We start from the raw sequence: 21828 nt of genomic DNA, 5'->3' as shown, positions 1-21828 counted from the left end.
CTTACCTTCAGCCAACTCTTGTCCCAAGGAGTTTCCACTTAAATAAGCCATCATTAAGGTTTAATGAACTGCCAGCATACCTGGCTTGGCAAGTATGTAATATGGCCCTTCTCACTGTTTACTGTATTCATTACATGTCAAGGCATTCCATGATACAGCAGAGATCTCAATTTGTATGTGGACAGATTCCTCAAGCTGTCACAATTTATAGTTATTTCTTTCACAGGTATGTTTTGAGCCTTATTTAGGATGAAATTTAAAAAAATGTTCAGTATTGGTCTAATTGCTTCCTTTAATGTCAACAGTAAAGTTCCCATTGACTCCAATGGGAGCAGTCTGGTGTATATTACAGATAATAATATTTTATTAAATAATATTTGACTCCAAGATGAACATGAGCCGCCAATGCCAGACTGCAGCCAGCAAGGCCAGCCATACCTTGTCGTGCATCCAAAGGTGCATCTCAGGCCGGTCCAGAGAGGTGATACTCCCCCTCTGTTGGACTTTGGTCAGGCTGCAGTTGGAGTACTGCATCCAGTACTGGGCACCGCGCTTCAAAAGGGATGTGGCCAGCCTGGAGAGGGTTCAGAGCAGGGCCATCCTCTTAGTGAGAGGGCAGCAGGACAGGCCCTACAAGGAGAGACTGAGGGACCTGAACCTGTTCAGCCTCAGCAAGAGGAGGCTGAGGGGGGACCTGGTGGCTGCCTACAAGCTCACTGGGGAGATCAACAGCAAATAGGTAGAGCCCTTTTCTCCCCAGCACCACCTGGGGTGATGAGGAACAATGGTAATAAGCTGATGGAGAATAGGTTTAGGTTAGAGATCAGAAGGCAATATTTTACAGTTAGGGTGGCCAAAATCTGGAACCAGCTTCCCAGGGAAGTGGTCCTTACCCCTACCTTGGGCAAATTCAAGAGGAGGTTGGATGATCACCTGCCTGGGGTCTTGTGAACCCAGCATTCATTCCTGCCTGTGGTAGGGGGTCAGGCTAGATGATCTGTTCAGGTCCCTCCTGACCCTATCTACTACGAGACTATGAAACAATGAAACTGTTTTCACTTCCATGGCACGTTTTATCCAAGGATCTTTACAGTTTCATTCCAAAACCCACTGGAGTGAGTTTCAAGATATAAAACCTTAGTATTTGTACAAAGATAAAATATGTCAATACTGAGGGTTTAAGTTCACTTCATACTAACATACTACAGCCCTGATCCTGCAAGCCCTCAGGCTTATGAGCAAATTTATACGCATCAGTAGATCCCTTGTCCAGGAGAGCACATTCTCACAAGTCGTTATTTATGTGTTAGAGCAGGGGTGGGCAAAGTCCAGCCCGCGGACTGGATCCGGCTGGCAGTGGACTCCATTTCCCAGCAGCCCCTGCTTGTGTGGCTGGGGCTGGTTTCCATGGAGACTCCAGCAGCAGCTGCCCTGTGACAGTGCTGGGCTGGGATTTCTGGGAGGCTGGCCCCAACAGTGCTGGCAGGCAGCAGTGGCACAAGCCTCTTCCCTGTCGGGGCTAACAGGAGCTATGCTGCAGGCGGGAGCAGGGCGGGCTCAGCTGCTGTCACTTATGAGGAGCAGGCAGCAGCAGCGGTGGCAGCGCTGCTGGGAGGGGTGGTTATGGGGGGCTACGGTAAATTTTGAGGTAGGTATAGCCCCCCCACCCCCCCATGCCCTCCCCAGCACTGCCCCTGCTGGCAGGGTGTGCCGCAAGGCATGGAGCTGGTTCGGAGCCTGGCTGGGATGTCGCAGCAGTGACAGCATGGTCCAGAGCCAGGGAAGAGCCACAATCTGCAGCCTGCATGCTGTGGCAGGGGCATGCAGGCAACAGATCGTGGCCCGGCCCCAGCTTTGCTCAAGCAGCTGGGGCACAGCCACGATATGCTGCTTGTACATCCCTGCCTGGGGCATACAGATTGCAGATCACGGCTCTGCCCCGGTTCCAGATCACTCTGTAACTGCCACAAGATCCCAGCCCAGCTCCGAACCAGCTTCACACCCTGTCACATGCCCTGCCAATGCTGCTGGGACAGGTCTCTATGAAAACCCCAGCCTTGTGCATATCACAGTGTGGCTGCTGCTGGGGTCTCCATGGAAATTGGTCCCAGCCATGCAAGCAGGGGCTGCGGGGAAATGGAGTCTGGACGCTAGCTGGATCCACCATTTTGCCCACCCCTGTGTTAGAGTCTTTGCATGATCAGGGCCTAGACCACAGATTTTCAACCAGGGTGCCGCAGCACTGTAAGATGCCTTGAGATCCTTTCAAGGATGTTCAGGGGGTACCACATAATGTTAGCACTGCTAGGTATGCAAATATTATTCACATGATAAACCCAGAGATTTCAAACAGGGATTCATAGTGTTAAAAACATTCTGCTCTATTGTGGTCTTCCTGGCTGGGGACAGACATTGCACATAAACTGGTTTAAGCGATCAGAAACTGGTTTAAACCTGTAGCAGAAGAGATGTTCAGCGCACATAAACCAGTGTGAAAATGGCCAAAACCAGTCTGAGATAAACTTGGTTGAATGTAGTATCAGACTTAACTGATTTGGGTCAAACTAGTTTATACAATTTCTGTCCCAGACCCCTTGCTAGTTTAAGTTAAACCAGCCCCTCTCCCCCAGCATCCCAACAAGCTCTGTGGGCTGGGCAGGGCTCTCTACTCCACAGCAGAGCTGGACCCTCCCCTCTACTCCCTGACTGGAGTTCGGCAGGGAGTGCAGGCATCTACCTGGCTTTCCCCTGCTCCCCACCTCTCCTCCCCACTCCCTGCTAAGCAGGTATTCCCTGGTCCCCTCTGCCTTACACAGACACCTCTCAGCATTAGCTAGCAGACCACAGGCTGCCTATGGTCCATGCTGTGGCAGACAGGACAAAGGCAGAATCAACAGGTAGCTGGTAATGTCCCTCTGTTTTCTTAATGGGTTAATAAACACTGAGTTAGGGGTGACCAACACTGTGTTATAAATTCCCTACTAGGCTGGTCAGGAGTGGGGGGAAGCTCTCCCTAATCAGAGCATCCCGCTGGGGCCTGGCCATGCCCCTGCTCAGCTCAGCACTGAAGAAGGGAAGGGAGGGCTGCTTTAGTGCCCCTTGGCTTCTAGGCTGAGCCACATGCCTGAATTTCTGGGATGCCTTTACAGTTACAAACTGATTCAGCCTAGCCAGGTTTGAGTAACCTGCAAAGATTGAATCAGTTTAGGCTCAGACTTTTTGAACATGTGTCCCTAGCCCCTGAGTTCTTTGCAACAGAAGAATTGCTCTATCATTCTTGTGAAGTCAAACAACAAGTGAAAACTAAGACCTGGTGTTTTCCAAGCGGTGCCTTGATTCTGTCTAAAGGTCCCTCAAGTCTAAAAAGGTTGAGAACCACTAGCCTAGACATTTAAATAATTCTTAAATGGGTGAAAATCATTATCTGCAGTTAGATTAACCCTTGCTGCAGGTAAGCAATATGAAAGCAGAGTGCATTTGCCAGGAAGGTTGTCTGAGTGCCCTTTTTATTACCAGTGCCTTGAATTTAATAGCTTATTTCTATTATTCTTCAGTAAACTAGAATTCCTTACTTTTCCATCTTCCCTCCATTCTTCATAAATGTTATTTCTGCTATGTCTTGCTTTCCAGCTTGCCAGGTCTTAACCTACTGTTTTCTCAATGTTTCAAATCAGGCAAAGAGAAGATACAAATGAAGCTATTATAAATTGTCAAAGTCAGGGGTAGATACAGCAAGGGGGCAGGGCGGGGGGGAACAAGTGCAAAGCCCGGCAGTTGGGACAGAATAATTGCATACACAAATTTAGTTTGGTTGCAGTGAAGAACCTGGGGATTACAGTAGACCATAAACTGAATAGGAGCCAACAGTGTCCTCATTGCAGAAAAACCCAACAGCAGAGTGGGCTATATTAACAGGAGTGTCACTTGTAAATGAAAGAATGTGATCCTTGTGCTCTATTCAACACTGGTGAGACTTCACCTGGATAATGTGTCCAGTTTTGGGCCCCACTCTTCAAGAAACAGCCCAGCACAGAGCACCAAAAATGGTTAGGGGCCTGGAGGCAAGACTTATCAGGAAAGGCTGAAAGAACTAGAGTTATTTAGTCTGGAGAAGAGAAGAATGAGAGAAGATTTAATAACAATCTTCAAATACCTGAAAGTCAATTACAGAATGGATGGAGATGGGTTCTTTCCTTAACCATAGGAGATAGGGCTAGGAACAATGGCTGCCAGCTGCAGCAGGGGAAATTTAGGTTGGAGATCAGGAGGAACTTTCTGACTATGAGAGTGGTCAAGCTTTGGAACAGGCTCCCTAGAGAAATTGTGGACTCTCCATCCTTGGAAAGTTTTCAAGAGCAGGTTAGACAAACACTTAGCTGGGATGGTTTATTCAGGGTTGCTCCTGCCTTGACAGGGGACTAGACTAGATGACCCCATGAAGTCCCTTCCATCCCTACTTTCCTATGATCCTGTGTTCTAAACTCAGGACTTAGAGTCATATTTGGAAAGGTACTGTGGTTTTAAAGATGCAGATAGCCACATATGAAAACTAGTTTCTAAGAAACTTATATATATATATTTATACCCTGCCTTTTATTCAGCTCTCAGTGAAATCTTTAGGAGTCCAGTTGTCTCTGAAAACTGCTCCTTAGTGTTTACCAGGCAGAAGCAAGTGTTTTATTGTGATCTCTCTAGTTTCCTCTCTCTGGAATAGTGCTTATGGGTACATGCCATCTCGGCTGGAGGACATGAATGTCATCAGTTTCACTAATTCTTGTCCACCCTATTCTTCAACCTAATTAACACATTTAAAATTAATTCACGGATCAAAATCAATTCATCATTTTCATAAACTGTTGGTTGCCAGCCAAGGCTTCATTCTTTGCAATACTATATTATAGCAAGGGCCTCCTGCTTATTTCGTGATGGCTTTCAGAGCCATCTCTTAACCTTTCTCAGCTTTGAAGTTTATGATGGAAAAATGTGCATTTCATCCTGTTTAATTTCTGAGTTTTAAAAATGTCCCTTTCTTCCCTTTTCTTCATGATCTTTCTCTCCTCACTGTAACTCTGTACTTGTGGCAAGGGGCCTATGTTTAAAGAGAAAGAAAAATTTTCAGTATTCAGATGGAAATCAGATTTGATTTGAAACCTGGGTTGTATGTATACATATATTTCTCTTTAAAACAGTAATAGTGCTGTTTAGCTATGTGCCAATATGCTAAATGTATTTGGATGGTACAAAACCTACATTTGTATTTACCATAGCAGAAATATAATAATCTTCAAACCCTTTGTTATGCGGTTAGCTCAAAACATCAGCTGTGTGTGCTGGCTATTTTGTATCTGGTAGATAGTCAAGAAGGGCTGTCATTTCAGTTCACTTGGCATATTTCCCAATATTTGCTCTTCTAATACAATGGGGCGCATGCCCTCCTGAGTGCTAATCCAATCCCTTCCCCCTGCCCAATCTACTGCTCTGCTTTCTGCTCCCTGCTCAATTTGTTGCTCTGCTTTTTGCTCCCTTGTTGGAGCTCCTTGCCTGATGCAGTGCTGTTTTCTGCTTTGCTTTCTGCTCCCTTACCTAAGCTCCCTGTCAGATTTGCTGCTCTGTTTCCTGGTCCCTGCCCTCCTTGTCACTGTACTGTATGTCCTCTCTCCCTGAATTGCCACGTGCCACACTGAGGCTGCCCAAGCCATTTGTGGTGCACGTGCTTGCACCTATGCTCTAACACATAAAGCTTGCTAGGCATGGACTATTCAGGATGTGGGCCGTGTCTTAAGGCTGCTATTTAACTGTATAATCACTCTTCTTGATGTGACAAGCCCACTCTTGAAATAGTACCTTGGCAGTATTTTGTGCAGACTATACTTATTACTTGTTGCATTGTAGTAGCTCCCAAAGGTCCCAGTAGGTATCAAAGACCTAAGTTAGATGAGGCAGAGGGGGAAGGGATAAACCACCTTTGGTGTCTCTCTTTGCTCATTACCATTCTACACATTTCTCCTTTCTTGCACATTCTACATAGTGACTCTCTCCATTTATGGGCTGCATGCAAAGAGGTGCTGCATGCACAAAGCAGGTCCATGCCTGGGGCAGCTGCTAATGCACAGGACAGTGCTGGCTCCACTGCAGTAGCACAGTCAGATGCAGTAGCACAGTCAGATGTCAGAGCAACAGGTGCTGCTTTTGCATCTCCCTACAAAGAGGGAGCTGCTGCCCTGGTTATCTTCCCCCCCGCCAATTAGAATCATAGGGCTGGAAGAGACCCCAAAGCATCATCGGGTCCAGCCCCCTGCATGAGCAGGAAAGACATCTGGAGTCAGGTGACCCCAGGTAGGTCGCCGTCCAATCTCCTCTTGAAGACCTCTAGGGTAGATGATTGCACCACCTCTGGGGGGAGTTTGTTCTATAATCTGGACACCCTAATTATGAAGAAGTTTTTCCTAATGTTCAACCTGAAACTATCTTCCAGGAGTTTGTGGCCGTTGTTTCTAGTTTTCTCCCAGGGTGCCCTGGTGAACAGGTGTTCACCGAGCCCCTGATGTACGTCTCTGATATAACGGTAAGCCGCAATCAGGTTCCCTCTCAGCCTTCTTTTCTTTAGGCTGAAGAGTCCGAGATTTCTCAGTCTCTCCTTGTATGGCTTGCCATGTAAGTCCCTAATCATATGGGTGGCCTTCTCTGGACCCTCTCGAGCTTTAGCATGTCCTTGTTGAAGTGCGACGCCCAGAACTGGATGGAGTACTCCAGCTGTGGCCGCACCAATGTTGAGTAAAGCAGGAGAATCGCTTCTTTGAATTACTTGAGATGCATAGATTGAGGCATGCCAGAGTTTTATTGGCCCTAGCAGCTACTGTGTCGCATTGCTGGTTCATATTCATGCTAGGGTCTATTGTTACTCCCAGATCCCTTTCATTTGTAGTGCTGGTCAGGTTAGTGATGCCCGGCCTGTAGGTGTGCTGGGGGTTCTTCCTTCCCAGATATAGCACTTCGCATTTCTCTACATCGAACCTCATCTAGTTCTGTTCTGCCCAACATGCCAGCCTGTCTAGGTCTGTTTGTATCTGTAGCCTATCTGCGGGTGTGTCCACACAACCCCATATTTTGGTGTTGTCCATGAACCCGGCCAGTGGGCTTTTTCCCCCCTTATCCAGGTCATTGATCAAGATATTGAAGAGCACTGGGCCAAGTACCGACTCCTGGGGTATGCTGCTGCCCACATCTGACCAGGACAACACCAATCCATTCATTTGGACTTTCTGTATCCTACTGCACAACCAGTTTCACACCCACTTGACAGTCCCGCAGTTGAGCCTGATATCTTCCAGTTTTCTGATCAGTACCTCATGGGATACCAGGTCAAAGGCTTTCTGGAAGTTGAGGTATATGATGTCAACCACTTTTCTTTCGTCCAGGTGATGAGTCACCTGATCATAGAAAGAAATGAGGTGGGTCAGACAAGACCTGCCTGAGATGAAGCCATGCTGACTGTCATTCAGTATCATGCCTTCTGCAAGTTTGTCACATATAGCCTCTTTGATGAATGTTTCTAGGGTTTTCCCTGGAATAGAAGTTAAGCTAATTGGCCTGTAGTTTCCCGGGTCTTCACGCTTCCCCTCCTTGAAGATGGGCACAACATTGGCCCTCTTCCAGTCCTCTGGAATTTCTCCAGTGGCCCATGATTTTTGAAAGACCTTTGCCAGGGGATCTGCGATTACTTCGGCCAACTCTTGCATCATTCTTGGGTGGAATGCATCTGGTCCTGCTGATTTATATACGTCTAATTTTTTAATTGATCGTACACCAATTCTATGGCAATGGTGGGAACAGTGTCAATCCCGCCCTGCTCGTTCTGTGCCCTACCTGGCATGTTGTTCTCCTTGGTCGTCTGAAAGACCGAGGCAAAGTAGTCATTTAGGAGTTCCGTTTTTTCCTGAGTGGTAGTGACCAGGTATCCTGAGGCACTGAGCAGCGGCCCCACACTCCCATTAGTTTTCCTTTTACTCCCTATGTAGCTAAAGAAGGACTTTGTGTTTTCCTTGACTCTTTTAGCTAGTTTTAGTTAAGTTTTTGCCTTAGCTTGCCTAATCTGGTTTCTACAAGTGCGGGCCATTGTCAAGTAGTCTTCCTTAGAGGCTGTCCCAGTTATGTTGGGCATGTTACATGCGTGACCATTTTAGGGAGAAGAAACTTAGTTATATCACACACATCACTGTCTCTTTGTACATAATTTTTATGTACTTTTGTCCCTCCTGGATTTCTCTGAACTCATGAGAGTTTTATAAATCCCCTATGTGTGGATTTCTCTTTTCAGCTATAGTGCAGTCTGTTTAAGTAATGTACTGGCAGCTACAAATCCTCATTCCTAGCCCTGGCTCTGTTACTGACTTCTTGTCTAATTATGGGGATATCATTTATGCCTTTTTTTACAGTACTGGCAGCTACAAATCCTCATTCCTAGCCCTGGCTCTGTTACTGACTTCTTGTCTAATTATGGGGATATCATTTATGCCTTTTTTTACATACGTAAAAATTACTTCCTTTCCCCTAGGACAGATTGGCATGGACTGTGGGGGGCTTGCTTTCCTATGTAGTTTGGAACATGGTTCTTTTCCTAGGATCTTCTGACCATATATTAACCAACTGCTTCCCTATTGTTGCAGTAGTAAGACATGCACAGTGCCCAAGCTTTTACCTATGGCACAGGCTTTTGCTGGTATTCCAGGTATTGTGCCTTGTAGTTATGTGCAATGCTTTGAAATGGAGATTTTAGTGATACCTTAAGTTAATAATTGCCTGTGAATATATGAGACTGCATTCAGTAGCCCCAAAGGCCCATTCTAGTTTCATGGTCATTTGCCTCGAAGAAATGTTGGTTGTTTTAACTAGCTTTAATTAACTAAATATAGCTATTATAGTGATAACACAATTTATACATTTATATTTAGCTAAATATGCCTAATGAACTAAATATAGCTTTAACTAAATAAGCTATATCCTTGAAGGAATGCTCCTATAATTAAACACTGTTTTGAAAATAAGTACCCAATGCTTGAATGGGAGGTACTGTTTATGGCTTGCTTGTTCACCATAGCACATTTACTCTTCATGAATGTTTTGCCTCCAAGGCAGATAGGCATCTGTGTCTGTTCTTCAAGAAAGCCATATTTATGAAAGGCACTTGAGAAGTTTTGTAAGTTTTGCTTATGTTTGCACACCAGTTTCTCTGAGGCAACATTGCCAAAGAAAATGATACACAGTTTGATTTGTCTGGGGAATGAGTGACTTCAGAAAAGTGTGTTTTCTGTGAATCACCCTCCTCTGTTTGGCTGCCTGTGACAAAGTCTCTAAGGTAGATAGTTCAGCTGAAGTGCACTGAAGCAACTGGACCAGATATGAGGGATATGAAGTATGAAACACGAGTGGGCCTGATAATCATATACCACTTATTCTTACCGGGAACAGCCACACAGTGACAAGGCTGAGATGTTATGCACTCATGGCGCTAAAGGATCGCTAAAGCATAATCAACCCAGAATAAACATGGAATATGTCTCACACCATTCAACTTAACTAAAATCTAACGTTATTAATACATTAAATGTAGTAGAAGTTTCTACTTAGAAAGAGGGAAAAACAGTCCAGTGGTCTCACTTAATCCCCGACGTTACTCCACTTCACAGAAAAGGTGGCCAATGAGTTCCTGAAAGTAGAGGGTGGTCATCTGTGGGCAGTCTTTTTGGCTGTTATTCAGTCCAGATGTTGTTTGACGATGACACACACCCAACTTCCGTGTTGCCCCCCTTTTATGCTTTTTCTTTAACTTTACAACTCTGATGACTCTTCATTTCCAGGTACTGTTGACTGGTTTCCCTGTGATCATCATACTGTTCATGTTTTTATCTTGTCAGCATATTGCTTTGTTCAAACAAGCCCATCACATGTACACATCTTAATTGGTCTTGCACCAGTGTCTTAATTTAGGCATGCCCCAGCCTCCTAATTGGGTCTGTCCATCAACTCTGGAAATTCCAAGGGCTGTGGCCCAACTGCACTGTCCAGTCAGTCACCTCTTATCACCCTTCATTAACATATCCAATCATGTCATCCCTCTGATTTAGTCGGTTAGTGCCGAGTTCAGTTAACTTGAGCTAGTAACAAGACTTACACTGTACATGCCTGTGTTGATAATGCTGGAACATAAGCTCCCTGTAAAAGGTAGTTCAAGGCTATAGCTGATAGTGCAGATACAAGATGCAAAAGGAAAGTTCAAATATTAATGAGGCTGTACAAAAACTTAAGCAATGGTTAAGGCTGAATATAAAAGAAAAGTTTAAATAATACTATAATTCACCACTCAATCAGCTGCAACTAAACCTAAATGTGACAAGCTACCCTAACAGATGCGTTCTTTTAGCTCAAAAGCCCAAGAGTGATCCAGCTGTGAGCTTTGTCTCAGCACCAAGAAAACTGAAGAAGCATAACCCCTTGCTGAATCAGAGAGCCCAGCACAGCTCATAGATAATTCTAACATGACGGGTCTAACTTGATTAGCTTCAGCTAGAAAAAAGCCTCTCAACCCTGCTAGAGACTTCAGTAAGTGAACTAATAAATACAAGTGGGCATATTTTCTTGGACTGGGAGAAGGGAGGAGACTCACAATGAGGTCTCTCAAAAGACCATTATCAGTAAGATAACGTGCTACTCTGCCCTGCCTTCTTATAGACCATTAATGAAAGTCAGTAATCATGCGGCAAGTGACAACATTTGCTACAGGGCTCCCATTAGCAAGACTCCTATTAATTTTTCTGATGCAGGATCAGGCTGGTACTGAACACTAGCTACCTCAAGTAGTGAAAAGTTAGATGACAGATGTCCCAGGGATGTGTATTCTAGCCTGTCTCCTAGGCCTGTGTTCTGCAAATCAGCCTCAGTTAAGAAAGTCTGTAAAGGATCACTGATGTCTCACATATGGGTTTTCACATTTCTTCATGTATAAATCATGCTACAGTATTTTTTTAATCATCATTTCCAATGAAGGCTAAAGCCAGAGATGGTAGCTTGTGTAACCGAATCATTAAAAGGATATCTATTTGCATGGGTGATTGGTGCCTCCTGAGCCAATCAACAACCAGGGGGAGCCCCCCACTCCCCCGGCCGCCAATCACTGGGGGGGGGGGGGGGGGGGGGCGGGGGAGGCATTTTCCACAGCCTATCATGCTGACCCGGAAGTGCCAGTGGCATGCCCAGAATGGCCAGGGGCACTTCTCCTGGTGCCCCCATTCCCCAGCAGGCTAGGGGGCACTAGTGCTTCCACCTGCCCCCCCTGCCCATCTCCTAAGTGGGGAATGCTGGTTGTTAGGGGGTGTACCAGTGCTCTCAGGGGGTGCATGTGCACCCCCTACATGTTACCACTATTCATCCAGGAGTGTCAAGCTGTAACAGGGGACCCAAACCCTGCTACTCAGACACAAGGGAGGAAGGCTCAGATCGCACACCTGGAGCCTCTGCCAGAATAATTCACAGGAAGATGGGAAGCTCTGACAGATGTCATCCAGGAGAGGACTGTGAGATGATGTTGGGAGAGGGGATTAAAGTGGCCAGTCTGGGCAGAAGGAACACATGCCAGGGAGCCAGGGGCTGCTGTCAGTTTAAGAAGACAGAGTGGCTAGATCACTCACAGACATTAATTAAGCAAGTGAAAACCCCTATGCTTGGTGAAGAGGAAGACAGGTAATTGCAAGGAGCTGGGACTCCCATGCACATAAGCCCAGCTCTGCAGCCTGCAGTGAGAGAAGCTTCTGCAGGGAAGCAGGCTGTGGGATGCAGCGTCCAGGGCAACAGAGGCTTCCCATAAGTGTGAGAAGGAGCCTTAGCCCAGGAGCTATGGTTTGTGGAAGGTAAGTTTTGTTTAGGTGGTAAGCGTGTGTTAATTGTGCTAGTATATGTTTGCTTTTGTTCATTGTACAACCAGTGGACTGGACGTGGCTGAAAGAGTAGAAGCAGAGGCCACAGGTGTACCAAAGGGGCACCCAGCATAAAGCCTTACCCTGAATCAGGAACAAAAGCGGCAGCTGCGCTGAACTGGGAGCAGCCTTACACTGGGTCAGGGGTGCCAGGGTGGCTGGGACCAGAAGCAAGACAAGGCTGAGTGGCCAAGAGACTGGAGACACAGGCCAGCTAAGCTGAGAGGACTGAAGCCTGAACCCAGGCATGATGATTGAGGCAGCCAGGGGCCAACCAAAGGCTGAGATTGGAAAGGCCAAGCCAGAAACAGTGGGTCTGGGTTACCAGTCAGCAGCTGGTAAAGCTGAGGCTTAGCAAGGGATTAATGGGCAATGGAGTAACACCTGTAAGGCATGGGCCTAGCTGTAGGGCAGAAGGAGGCCACAAATTGCCTTTAGGGCATGTAGGGCCTAAGCGAGCAAATACTGAGAGAGTGAGAGAGCACCTAGGCTTACCAGCCCCCAAAGGCAGTCTCCTTTCATTACTTTCAAGAACAAAGTTTGGCAGGGTAGGAAGCAGGGTGAGACCCTGAGAGGCAAGAACAAGAGCCTTGCAGGATTCGGGTGGCATCATTGGAGCCCTTGGGCACCAATCCTGTCACACAACCCCTCACCTCACCCCCTGGCATCACAAGGCTCACTCCTTGCTGGCACCAGTGGAAGTTAATACAGCCCTTGTTTGTCCCTCGCTGCTGATGCATGTCACCAGTGGGGCTCTCCGCCCTGGATTTCAGCAGTGGGTCCCATCCCCAAATCCTCTGCTCTTCTACACACCCCATGCCTGTATGACAGCTCTACAGGCCAGATCTGGCTTGCAGATCTTAAGTTTGACGCCCTGTATTAAGTAATTATGTTTAAAACAGATTTGTTAAACACAAAAACACATAAATAAGTCTTGTTCTCAGTAAATTCAACATTTGAGATACTCTGTATATAATGCCAAATGGCAGATGTAGCTATTGAAACATATGTTTATGGAAATTCTGTCACAGAAAATTGCTTGCCTAAGTCAAAACATTGTCAGCTTCACTTTTTGGCTTCTTGTAGTTTCTGATGTTTTATTTTGACCATAATTGTGAGTACAGGAAACCCTCCGGATTCACAGGTTCAGCATTCGCAGTTTCAAATAGTCGCAAATGCTGAACCCGTATTTTAAATACACTTTAAACCCTTACTGGAGCTCCTTGGGAGCTCCGTGCTTGCTGCCACCGGGCTACCGCCGGAGCTGTGCTCACCCACCCATCCCCCCTCAGCTGCCAGGGGCACTGCGTTCTTGAATGCAGTGCCTTATTTGTGGATTTCACCGTTGGGGGTGGGATCATGGGAGCGTATCCCCCATGAATGGTGAGGGACGCCTGTATATACAGCTAAACTAAAGCCACTCTTGGGTCTTCTTCACACTAAGGGCAAAGATTTTTGTCTTGCAGGACCAATGTGTTCTCAATAGAAGTGGGTAGGCCTGGTTCTGGCCTCATTTATACTCATGCGAGTCATAATAATCCCATTTAAATTAGACGTTAGTCCAGGTTTCAGTAGTCTGGCAGAGCCGTCTTTGAGACTTGTTCAGATACACAAGACCAAATTCAAGAGCAGGTCATAAAACAAAAGGCAAGGAATCAAATGTATTAGCTTATGACTTTTGTTTACAAGAGCTCTTGAATTAAGTTTGTGAAACTGCTCCGGTGCCTGGTAGCAAATTTTAAGAGACATGGCAGACTTTATCATTTGCCCCATAATTGTTTCTCATGCACTTTGATGGGGACAGGATTCCACTTGTGTCCTTGTCTCTTCAGGACTTTCCTGTGTCCCTGGAATTAAATGTGTGTGTCTGACCTCTTAATCATCTTCTATGTTAATGATATATTAGCCCCTGTATAAGCTCCTAGCGCTATTACACTACACCTTTTTATTGATTCCTTCTGAGTTTTGAATCATCCATTTATATTTCTTCACTTCTCTATTTTGCATTCAGTTAATGTTCAGATTAAATGGTGTGGAGGGAGGTGAAAGTCTACTGACATCATTCTGCTGTGAACAACTTCTGTCTCAAATTGCTTCAGCAGTCCAGTTTCTCAGGCTTTGAATTTAAAAATCTGTATCTTAATTGCTATATACCATGAACATCTCTCCCCACCCCCCTCAGGCCCTGCCCAATCCCTCTTGTACTGTATTTAAAAATCAGTCTCTGAAAGCTCACATTAATTATGTTTACAGCTTCTATATTCTCTCTGAATTCTGACAGTAACAAAATCAAGCAAAAAATTCATGTTGTGGATTATTTATTAAAAATTTTTATGCATGTATTCCTATAATGTTACTGGATATGAAATTTATAAGTTAACATATTTGTGCTTTACAGTCTCGATCACTACCATATTTAGTGTTCAAAATTATACAGAATACTTTTTAAAAAATTCCATTTTTGGATACTGCAGTCTTTGGAAGACTAGACAGTGACAAATTGCTACTGTCATTATGAAGATAAACACCAATTGCAAGCTTAATCTGTGCATTACCAGAGTAGTTTTCTATTTGTTGAAAATTCAAGATGAGTCTATGCAGGTGAAGGTTCCATCTTGCGTCAGAAATAGTGCACACCCCCACCACTCACATGTATTAAAAATGTTCCCCCCAAGACATAATATGTGTAAGGCAGTGGTCTGTGTCCTACCATCATTTTCAGATACAAGTATATTCTAGCTATAACCTTCTCTGGAGATAGTCAGAGCCCCAGAATTACAAACGTTGGGATCCAAAGCTTCCAATAAGAAAAAAATTCTATGAAGGCAGTTGTTGGTAGGCCACTCTGCAATGCAGGATGGCCTTTAAGAATTACCTTAGAATGCTTGGGGGCGGGTTCAGGTATCCAGGCTGTTTGCTCATCACATCTAGTTGTCCTTAGCAATAAGTTCTTCACAACTCTGCCAAACAGCATCTTGGAAGATATTAAAAGCCTATTTTTGAAATGTTCCAATCTGAAAAAAAAATGCTCAGAATTTTATGCCTTGTCAGATATCAGGTTTTGTTTTTTTTTATTGTTGCCAGCAAAGTAGAGAAATTCTTGGATGTGCACTGCATTTTCATTCTAAGGAAGTGCAGTTCAGTTCAGATAGAGGTATGTCATGGAACACCACCAACTCCTTTTTCCTAAGGAGTGCCAACATCCCAAACAGCACAGCTGACTGCTCAGCTCCAAACACACTGTCTTTAATGTGCCACTACAGTTCAATGAAGTCATAGAATCTTAGGGTTGGAAAGGAGGTAATTTAGTTCAACGCCCTGTTCAAAGTAAGATCATCCCTGACTAAGTCATCCCAGCCAAGGCTTTGTCTAGACTGGTCTTAAAAACCGCCAAGAATAGAGATTCCACTGCCTCTCTGGGTAACACATTCCAGTGTTTTACTACCCTCCTAGTGAGCGTTTTTCCTAATATCTAACCTAAACTTCCCTTGCTGCAACCTGAGACCATTGCTCCGTGTTCTGTCATCTGCCACAACTGACACCAGTCTATCTCCATCCTCTCTTGAACCCCTCTTCAAGTAGTTGAAGGCTGCTATTAAATCCCCCCTCAGTCTTTTCTTCTCCAGACTAAATAAGCCCAGGACTCTCAGCCTCTCCTCATAAGTCATGTGCCTCAGTCCCCTGACCATTTTTGTTGCCCTCTGCTGGACTCTCTCCAATTTGTCCACATCCTTTCTGTAGTGGGGGCCCAAAACAGGACACAGTACTCCAGATGTGGCCTCACCCTGTGTGAATAATCACTTCCCTTGAGCTGCTGGCTATGCTCCTACTAATGCAGCCCAGTATGCCATTCCCTCTGTTCTTCCTTGGACCCCAATCTGTCCTCCCTGGGACTATGAAGAGGAAAGCCTGGAGGAAGAGCCTGCAAAAGTAAGACTATTTGCACAATGGAGGCCAGGCAGAACTTTGGGTTCAGGGGGATACAGGGCTTCTTTTTGGGGAGTCCCAAGGTAGAGCTACCCCTCAAAAGCAGCATTGATTCTACAGTAAGGTGATTCTTTGGAACATAAATCATTTCACTTTCTTCCTGGCTTTAGTATTTTTCATTTGAAAAATACCATCATCTTAGGGGAAAAATTTCATAGTTTTAGGGTCAGAAGGAACCTCCATTGATCATCGAGTCTGACCCCTTGCCCTGAGCAGGAAAGAGTGCTGGGATCACATGACCCCAGCCAGGTGTTTGTCTAGTTTCTTCTTAAAGACCCCCAAGGTAGGGGAGAGCACCACCTCCCTTGGAAGCCCATTCCAGATTCTGGTGACCCTTACCATAAAGAAGTTCTTCCCAATGTCCAACCTAAATCTGCTTTGTCAGTTTGTGGCCATTGTTCCTGGTTATTCCAAGGGGTGCCCTGGTAAACAGAGCATCTCCTATTTCTTGTTGCCCGCACCTCCTCCCCCGATGAATTTGTAAATGGCCACAAGATCCCCTCTCAGCCTTCTCTTGTGGAGGCTGAAGAGGTCCAGGTCCCCCAGTCTGTCCTCATACGGCTGTACCTGCAGGCCCCTAACCATATGAGTGGCCTTCCTCTGGACCCTCTTAAGGTCATCCACATCCCTCTTGAAGTGCAGCACCCAGAACTGGATGCAGTACTCCAACTGCAGCCTGACCAATGCCGCATAGAAGGGAAGTATCACCTCCCTGGACCTGTTCGTGACCTGCTAATGCATAATAGAGTGCAGTTAGCTTTACTGATTACTTCGTCATATTGACAGCTCATATTCATTTTAGTCAACTATGACTCTGAGATCCCTTTCTGCCACTGTGCTGCTGAGAAGATCACCCCCTAGCCTATAGATATTTTAGTGATTCCTTCTCCCTAGATGCAGCACTTTGCACTTGTGTGACAGGGGGCAACTCGCAGGGCCAGGTCTCATGCCAGCCTGCCCACCTGTCTCTCTGGGGCAGTCTGCCCAGTCTTACTTGCCATGATTTGTTGTTTCCATAAACTGATGGTATAACACAAGACGCTGCCCATTCTCCACCCCAATGCCAGGGGGCGCTATCTGTGGCTCCACACTTTCCCTATACCGCAGTCCATGCCTCACATATGGCATCACAGTTCTTAGCATCTCCGGCCCCATTCTGGGCTCCATAATCCTGTAGTCTGGACCCCAACTGAATCCCTCCTATCAGGCGGCCTACTCTGCCCTCATTCTGGGCTGCCTAGCTCGCTGCACACTTCCCCCTCTCAGGTGTGCCCCCCTCGCCCCCCCGAGACCTTTGGCCACACAGGCCCTGGCCTTACCTATAAGGCCAGTCAGAACCCCAGGCCCTCAGCTCTGGGCATCCCTTGCAGTGGGCCCCTGGCCCTTTTGACCCTTCTGGTCCTAACCCCAGCACTGACCAGTCGAGGGTGTCTTGAGTCAGGCTTCTGAACCTCTAGCCCACACTCGCATGGGTCCGCATTCTCGGGCCTACTATGGGATTTCCCACCCAGTTGTGGGAGCTGAGGTGATAAAGGCACCCCAATCCACCTTTCACCAGGGTGGTAACTGGCCTGGCACTTCCTGGGGGCTCCCACGCCACTAGGAGCTCCACCAGGCCACCCATCCCCGGCAGGGTGCAGTTTTAGGTCGTGCCCAGAACCAAGAGTCTCCTAGCCATCCCCATAAGCTCTTGCCCTTACCTCCTCGTAATTCCTGCTGCAGCTCAGCTAGGTGATGTTTCTGCCTGGGCTGGCAGCAGCAGACTGCAGCCTTTATATACTAAGTTCTCAAAATGGCTGCTGCTATTGGCCACCTGTTGGATGCCTGACCCAGCCCTTAAAGTGGCAGGCACCAAAAGTGCCCTTCTACAACTTGTCTTTGTTGAACCCATCCTATTCTTTTCTGCCCACTTTTCCAGCCTGGCCAGGTCTGCCTGGATTCGATCCTGTCCCACTAGTGTGTTTACCCCATAATTTTGTGTCATAGTGCTCTTCATGCCCTCATCCAAGTCGCTGATGAAGAAATTGAATAGCACAGATCCAAGGATTAAGCTGTGGGGGACCCCACTGCCCACAACTTTCCAGGTCAATACCAACCTCTCCACCATCACTCTCTGGGTGCAACTCTTAAGCCAATTTGCCACCCACCTGACCATGTAATCATCTATGTCACAGCCTCTCAGTTTGTTTATGAGAATGTTTTGGGTACCAGCGGGTTTATGATCAAAGTATTTCAGTTTGGAACAAAAACAGAAGAAATGTCAACATTTGAAAGAAATTCTGAGAATCTGAAACTCAAAAGGTTTTAACTAATATCTGAATACTGGTCAAAACAAAAACTGAAAAGTTTCTTCAAAGGCAACAAATTCCAGGAAGTAATTTTGATTTTTACCAAAATACATTTTTGATGAAAAACTGTTCCAGCCTAAGTTTCAACTGGGTCTATTAAATAGTTTAAAGAGAATCAAATCTGTGTTCTCCTCATAGAGTCTCCCTGGAGTCTGCAGCTCCCTGGGCTTGGGATCAGAAATTACACATACGCTGGTATAAGTGATTGGAAACCAGTTCAAATCTATAACACATCTGAAGTTCAGTACACACAAACCATTTTCAAAACAGTTGAAACCAGTTTAAGATGGATGTAATATCAGATTTAACTGATGTAGGTTAAATTGGTTTATTGAACTTCTGTCCCAGATCCCCTCCAGATTCAAATTAACTCTCAGACCTCCAGAATCCCAGGATGCTTTGCACCGCCCCTGCAAACCCCCGCTTGCAGAGTGGGCTGTTTAGTTTTGACCTATTCTATCTGCTTCAGACCAGCAACGAGGTGTGCTCTAGTAACCCCCAGCTTCTGGCTGGAGCCACTGCAGGCATGTGGCTGCATTTCCAGAATCAAAAGTGAATGTCTGTTCACTTGCTTATCAGTTCAGTCTATGCAGCTTAGACTAACCTATGCAGATTGAATCAGTTCAACCTTCAGTGCCCTCCTCCACTCCCTGCCCTTCGCTCTCTCATGTGGAGGCACGTCCCCCAAGCAGCCTGCAGAAGAATGCTTTGCAGCAAGCTGGGCAGAGCTGCAGCAGCCACCACTGGGCAGGGAGGAGGAGTGGAGGGAAGCGTGCCCCACTAGTGGTGGTACAACAAGTGCTGCAGAAGAGGCTTTCCCCCCAAATCTTAATAGCTCCTCCTGAGGGCTATTCAGGCAGCATCTCCTCCTGAGTCTCTTGAAAGAGCCTGGAGCAGAAACTTAAAAGAAATATATTTTTTGAAACAATTTCCTCAGCACACCTCCTGGCATGCCAAGGAAAATGTCTCTACGTGCTATTAATTGGCACATGCCAGGGGCTGCCTACCCTTGTCTTATCACATAGTATGGAGTACCTGGTATAATTCAGACCAGTCAAACCCAAAAGGGGTCTGCTGGTTTTAATTCATTCTGCTAAGCAATATGATAGAGATTAGAAACCATTTATTCTGAACACCCTACTGCAGTTCTTCTAAATACTTCTATTCTATGCAGGCTGACCGTGTATCTTGTTTCCTCCTTGCATAATCCTTTTTTAAATACTTGTCCTGGACATCCTGTCAGTTTGGTCAAATGAATACTTTTCCACCCCCATTTTCAGTAGGAATGCAGCAGCAGCAGCAGCAGCAGTGCTGTCCAGCCAAGGTGTAAGCACTCTGCACACCTCCCCTCCACCTATCCCCTGCTCTGCAGGCTGAGAGATGTATGACATTACTTGAGGTGTGCTGCAACCACAGTGTACTAATTGAGCTTCCAACGTGTACTACATTATTGAAAAAATGTGTGGAGCTGGCAGAAAGTTGTTTTCCCATCCCAGAAAATTTCAAGATTTAAAAAATGTTCCTATAACTCATTAAGAAAAAAAAGATCCTTTGAAGTTTACTTATAATAAAAACAGACAAGAAGGTCTGCTGACTCAGATCTAGTTTCCTATATGCTACTGTGCCGTAACTGCCAGGCTGTTGGCTACTGGGCTATGGGTCTCTCTGGAAAATCCATTCTGGACCTGAGGAAACTTCTACTGAAATCAATCTGTTATTTCAAGAAGTTCCAGTTTTGACATTTTCTTGACAAAAAGAGTTTCACTGAATATGATCTGTTATTAAGGTTCCAAATTAAATCAATCTGAATGTTTAGTCCCATGGTTCTACTTACAAGACTTCCTGTAGATGAATTAATATTAAAAAAGGTGAAACAAGCTATACCTGTAACTATGTTTCCTTTTCCTCTTCATTTCAGATGATGGAAAACTGTCCTTTGAAGAATTCAAAGCCTACTTTGCTGATGGAGTTCTGAGTGGAGAGGAACTACATGAGCTTTTTCATACTATTGACACGCACAATACTGAGTATGTATCCCCTTTTCTCAGCTTGTGCTACAGCTTTTTGTGATGGACTACAGGTTTTATTGTGCTATTTCTGTGTTCACGCTGTTATAATATTGTGTGATTCAGTTTATCTCATTAGCTTGTGTACAGAGAATGAAGGGTTAAGCACCAGGATTGACTACATACAGGATGAGACAAGATGGATCTTTAGCATCAGCAGTCTTGAATGTCTTTGATATATCAATGAAGGTGAGATGCTCAACATCCACCCAGGAGGTGTCCTGATAAATATGACAATGGGGGAGCAGACTGGGGGAAACAGCCTGTAAGAGCAGGGTCTGGAGACTCAGACAAGTGCAGGTAGTTTGGGGAGACAGAGTGGTCCAGACTGGGGACAGAAGGACTGCTTAACCCCTTTGGAGGGAGGCAGAGAACCTCTGGATGGGTAGCTTTTGCCTCAGTAAGTGCATTTACTGAAGAGACTGTCTGCTGTGCTGCTTGGAAGTTTGGGTTGTACTGTGCCCTCCCAACAGGAGGCGAAGTCTTCTCTCAGTAGTAGAACTGGATGCTTGTTTGGATGAGTTAGAGCTAGGGAGAACCAGAAAGGATGAGGGATCTCACCCTTGGAAGGAGCCTGGGCTCCCCCTGCTGCTTTAGAAGCCATGCCTGGGTTGGCTTCAAGGGGTACTCTTAGAGACCAGACAAGACTGTCGTGGTCCTGAGCACGCATCCTCCTGGAGGGCACTCTGACGTCTGTATTTGAAAATCAGCTGAGTTCTTGCAAGAGACTCGAGCCATTTTTACAAAACAGTCCAAATGCGGCCCTCATTGCAACCCTTCTACGTACTGTAGAATGGTTCAGAAATACAGGCTTTCACGTTTCAGAATATGAAGTGGGAATCTGACATATTCCTCCTAGAAGGGCAGGATACAGCAGTGGAAGGAAGATAGGAAGAGCCCTAGACTGGTTTGGCTTTGCTAGGCCAGCAATGCAGTTTGCAAGGTGGATGCATGACTCCTCTCTTTTCCACCAAAATAGCCCAGTGCCTGACCTTGTTACTTATGCCAGATGTTGATCAGAGAACTTGGCCTTATATATTTAGCCTTACAATACTGCATGTCCTAAGCAGTAGCGGAAAAGGAAAAAAGTTATCATCCAGCACATCTTTGGTGCACTAAGGAAAAAGAAAGCTGGTGTTCTTAATCATGCTTCTTAGGCTAGGTATGCACAGTCAAAAAGCCTGAGGCTGAATTGATTCAGTCTTTGCAGGTTAGTCTAAGCTGCAAAGATTGAACTAATAAGCAAATGAACAGACATTCACTTTTGATTCAGTAAATGCAGCCACATGTCTGCAGTGGCTCAAGCCAGAAGCCAGGGGGTGTTAGAGCATGGCTTTCTGGCATGTAGCCAGCATGGGCTGTGTCCCCTTCTTCTTCCTATTGCCTCTGAGGTCTCTGGGATTTGCAGTCCACAATGATAGCAGCAGGACTCTGCAGGGTTGTTCATTACTTCCTCTT

The 21828-nt window shown here is 45.8% G+C and overlaps 2 protein-coding genes across 6 annotated transcripts in view; one reads left to right on the top strand and one right to left on the bottom strand.

Moving 5' to 3' along the window:
* Nucleotides 1-21828, bottom strand: part of C3H8orf88 (chromosome 3 C8orf88 homolog) — a 242820-nt gene that overhangs the window by 89084 nt on the left and 131908 nt on the right. For 2 of the 5 annotated variants that reach the window (XM_059723903.1, XM_019486620.2), the window contains one exon: nucleotides 14859-14983. The exons of 2 other annotated variants lie outside the window; for them this stretch is intronic. In XM_059723903.1, coding sequence (XP_059579886.1) covers nucleotides 14963-14983 — 21 coding nt within the window. In that variant the 3' untranslated portion in view covers nucleotides 14859-14962. Of the gene's footprint in view, nucleotides 1-14844; nucleotides 14984-21828 lie in introns of those variants that run through there. One more of the 5 variants, XM_059723901.1, reaches the window with a different exon arrangement.
* NECAB1 (N-terminal EF-hand calcium binding protein 1) overlaps nucleotides 1-21828 on the top strand; it is a 135935-nt gene that overhangs the window by 21322 nt on the left and 92785 nt on the right. Inside the window, exon 3 of the mRNA XM_006266692.4 lies at nucleotides 20223-20331. Coding sequence (XP_006266754.2) covers nucleotides 20223-20331 — 109 coding nt within the window. The remainder of the gene's footprint in view (nucleotides 1-20222; nucleotides 20332-21828) is intronic.

The sequence above is a fragment of the Alligator mississippiensis genome, chromosome 3, assembly GCF_030867095.1.
Source record: "Alligator mississippiensis isolate rAllMis1 chromosome 3, rAllMis1, whole genome shotgun sequence".
NCBI classification, from domain to species: Eukaryota; Metazoa; Chordata; order Crocodylia; family Alligatoridae; genus Alligator; species Alligator mississippiensis.
Note: the sequence above shows the minus strand (reverse complement) of the source record. Positions and strands in the feature narration are given on the sequence as shown.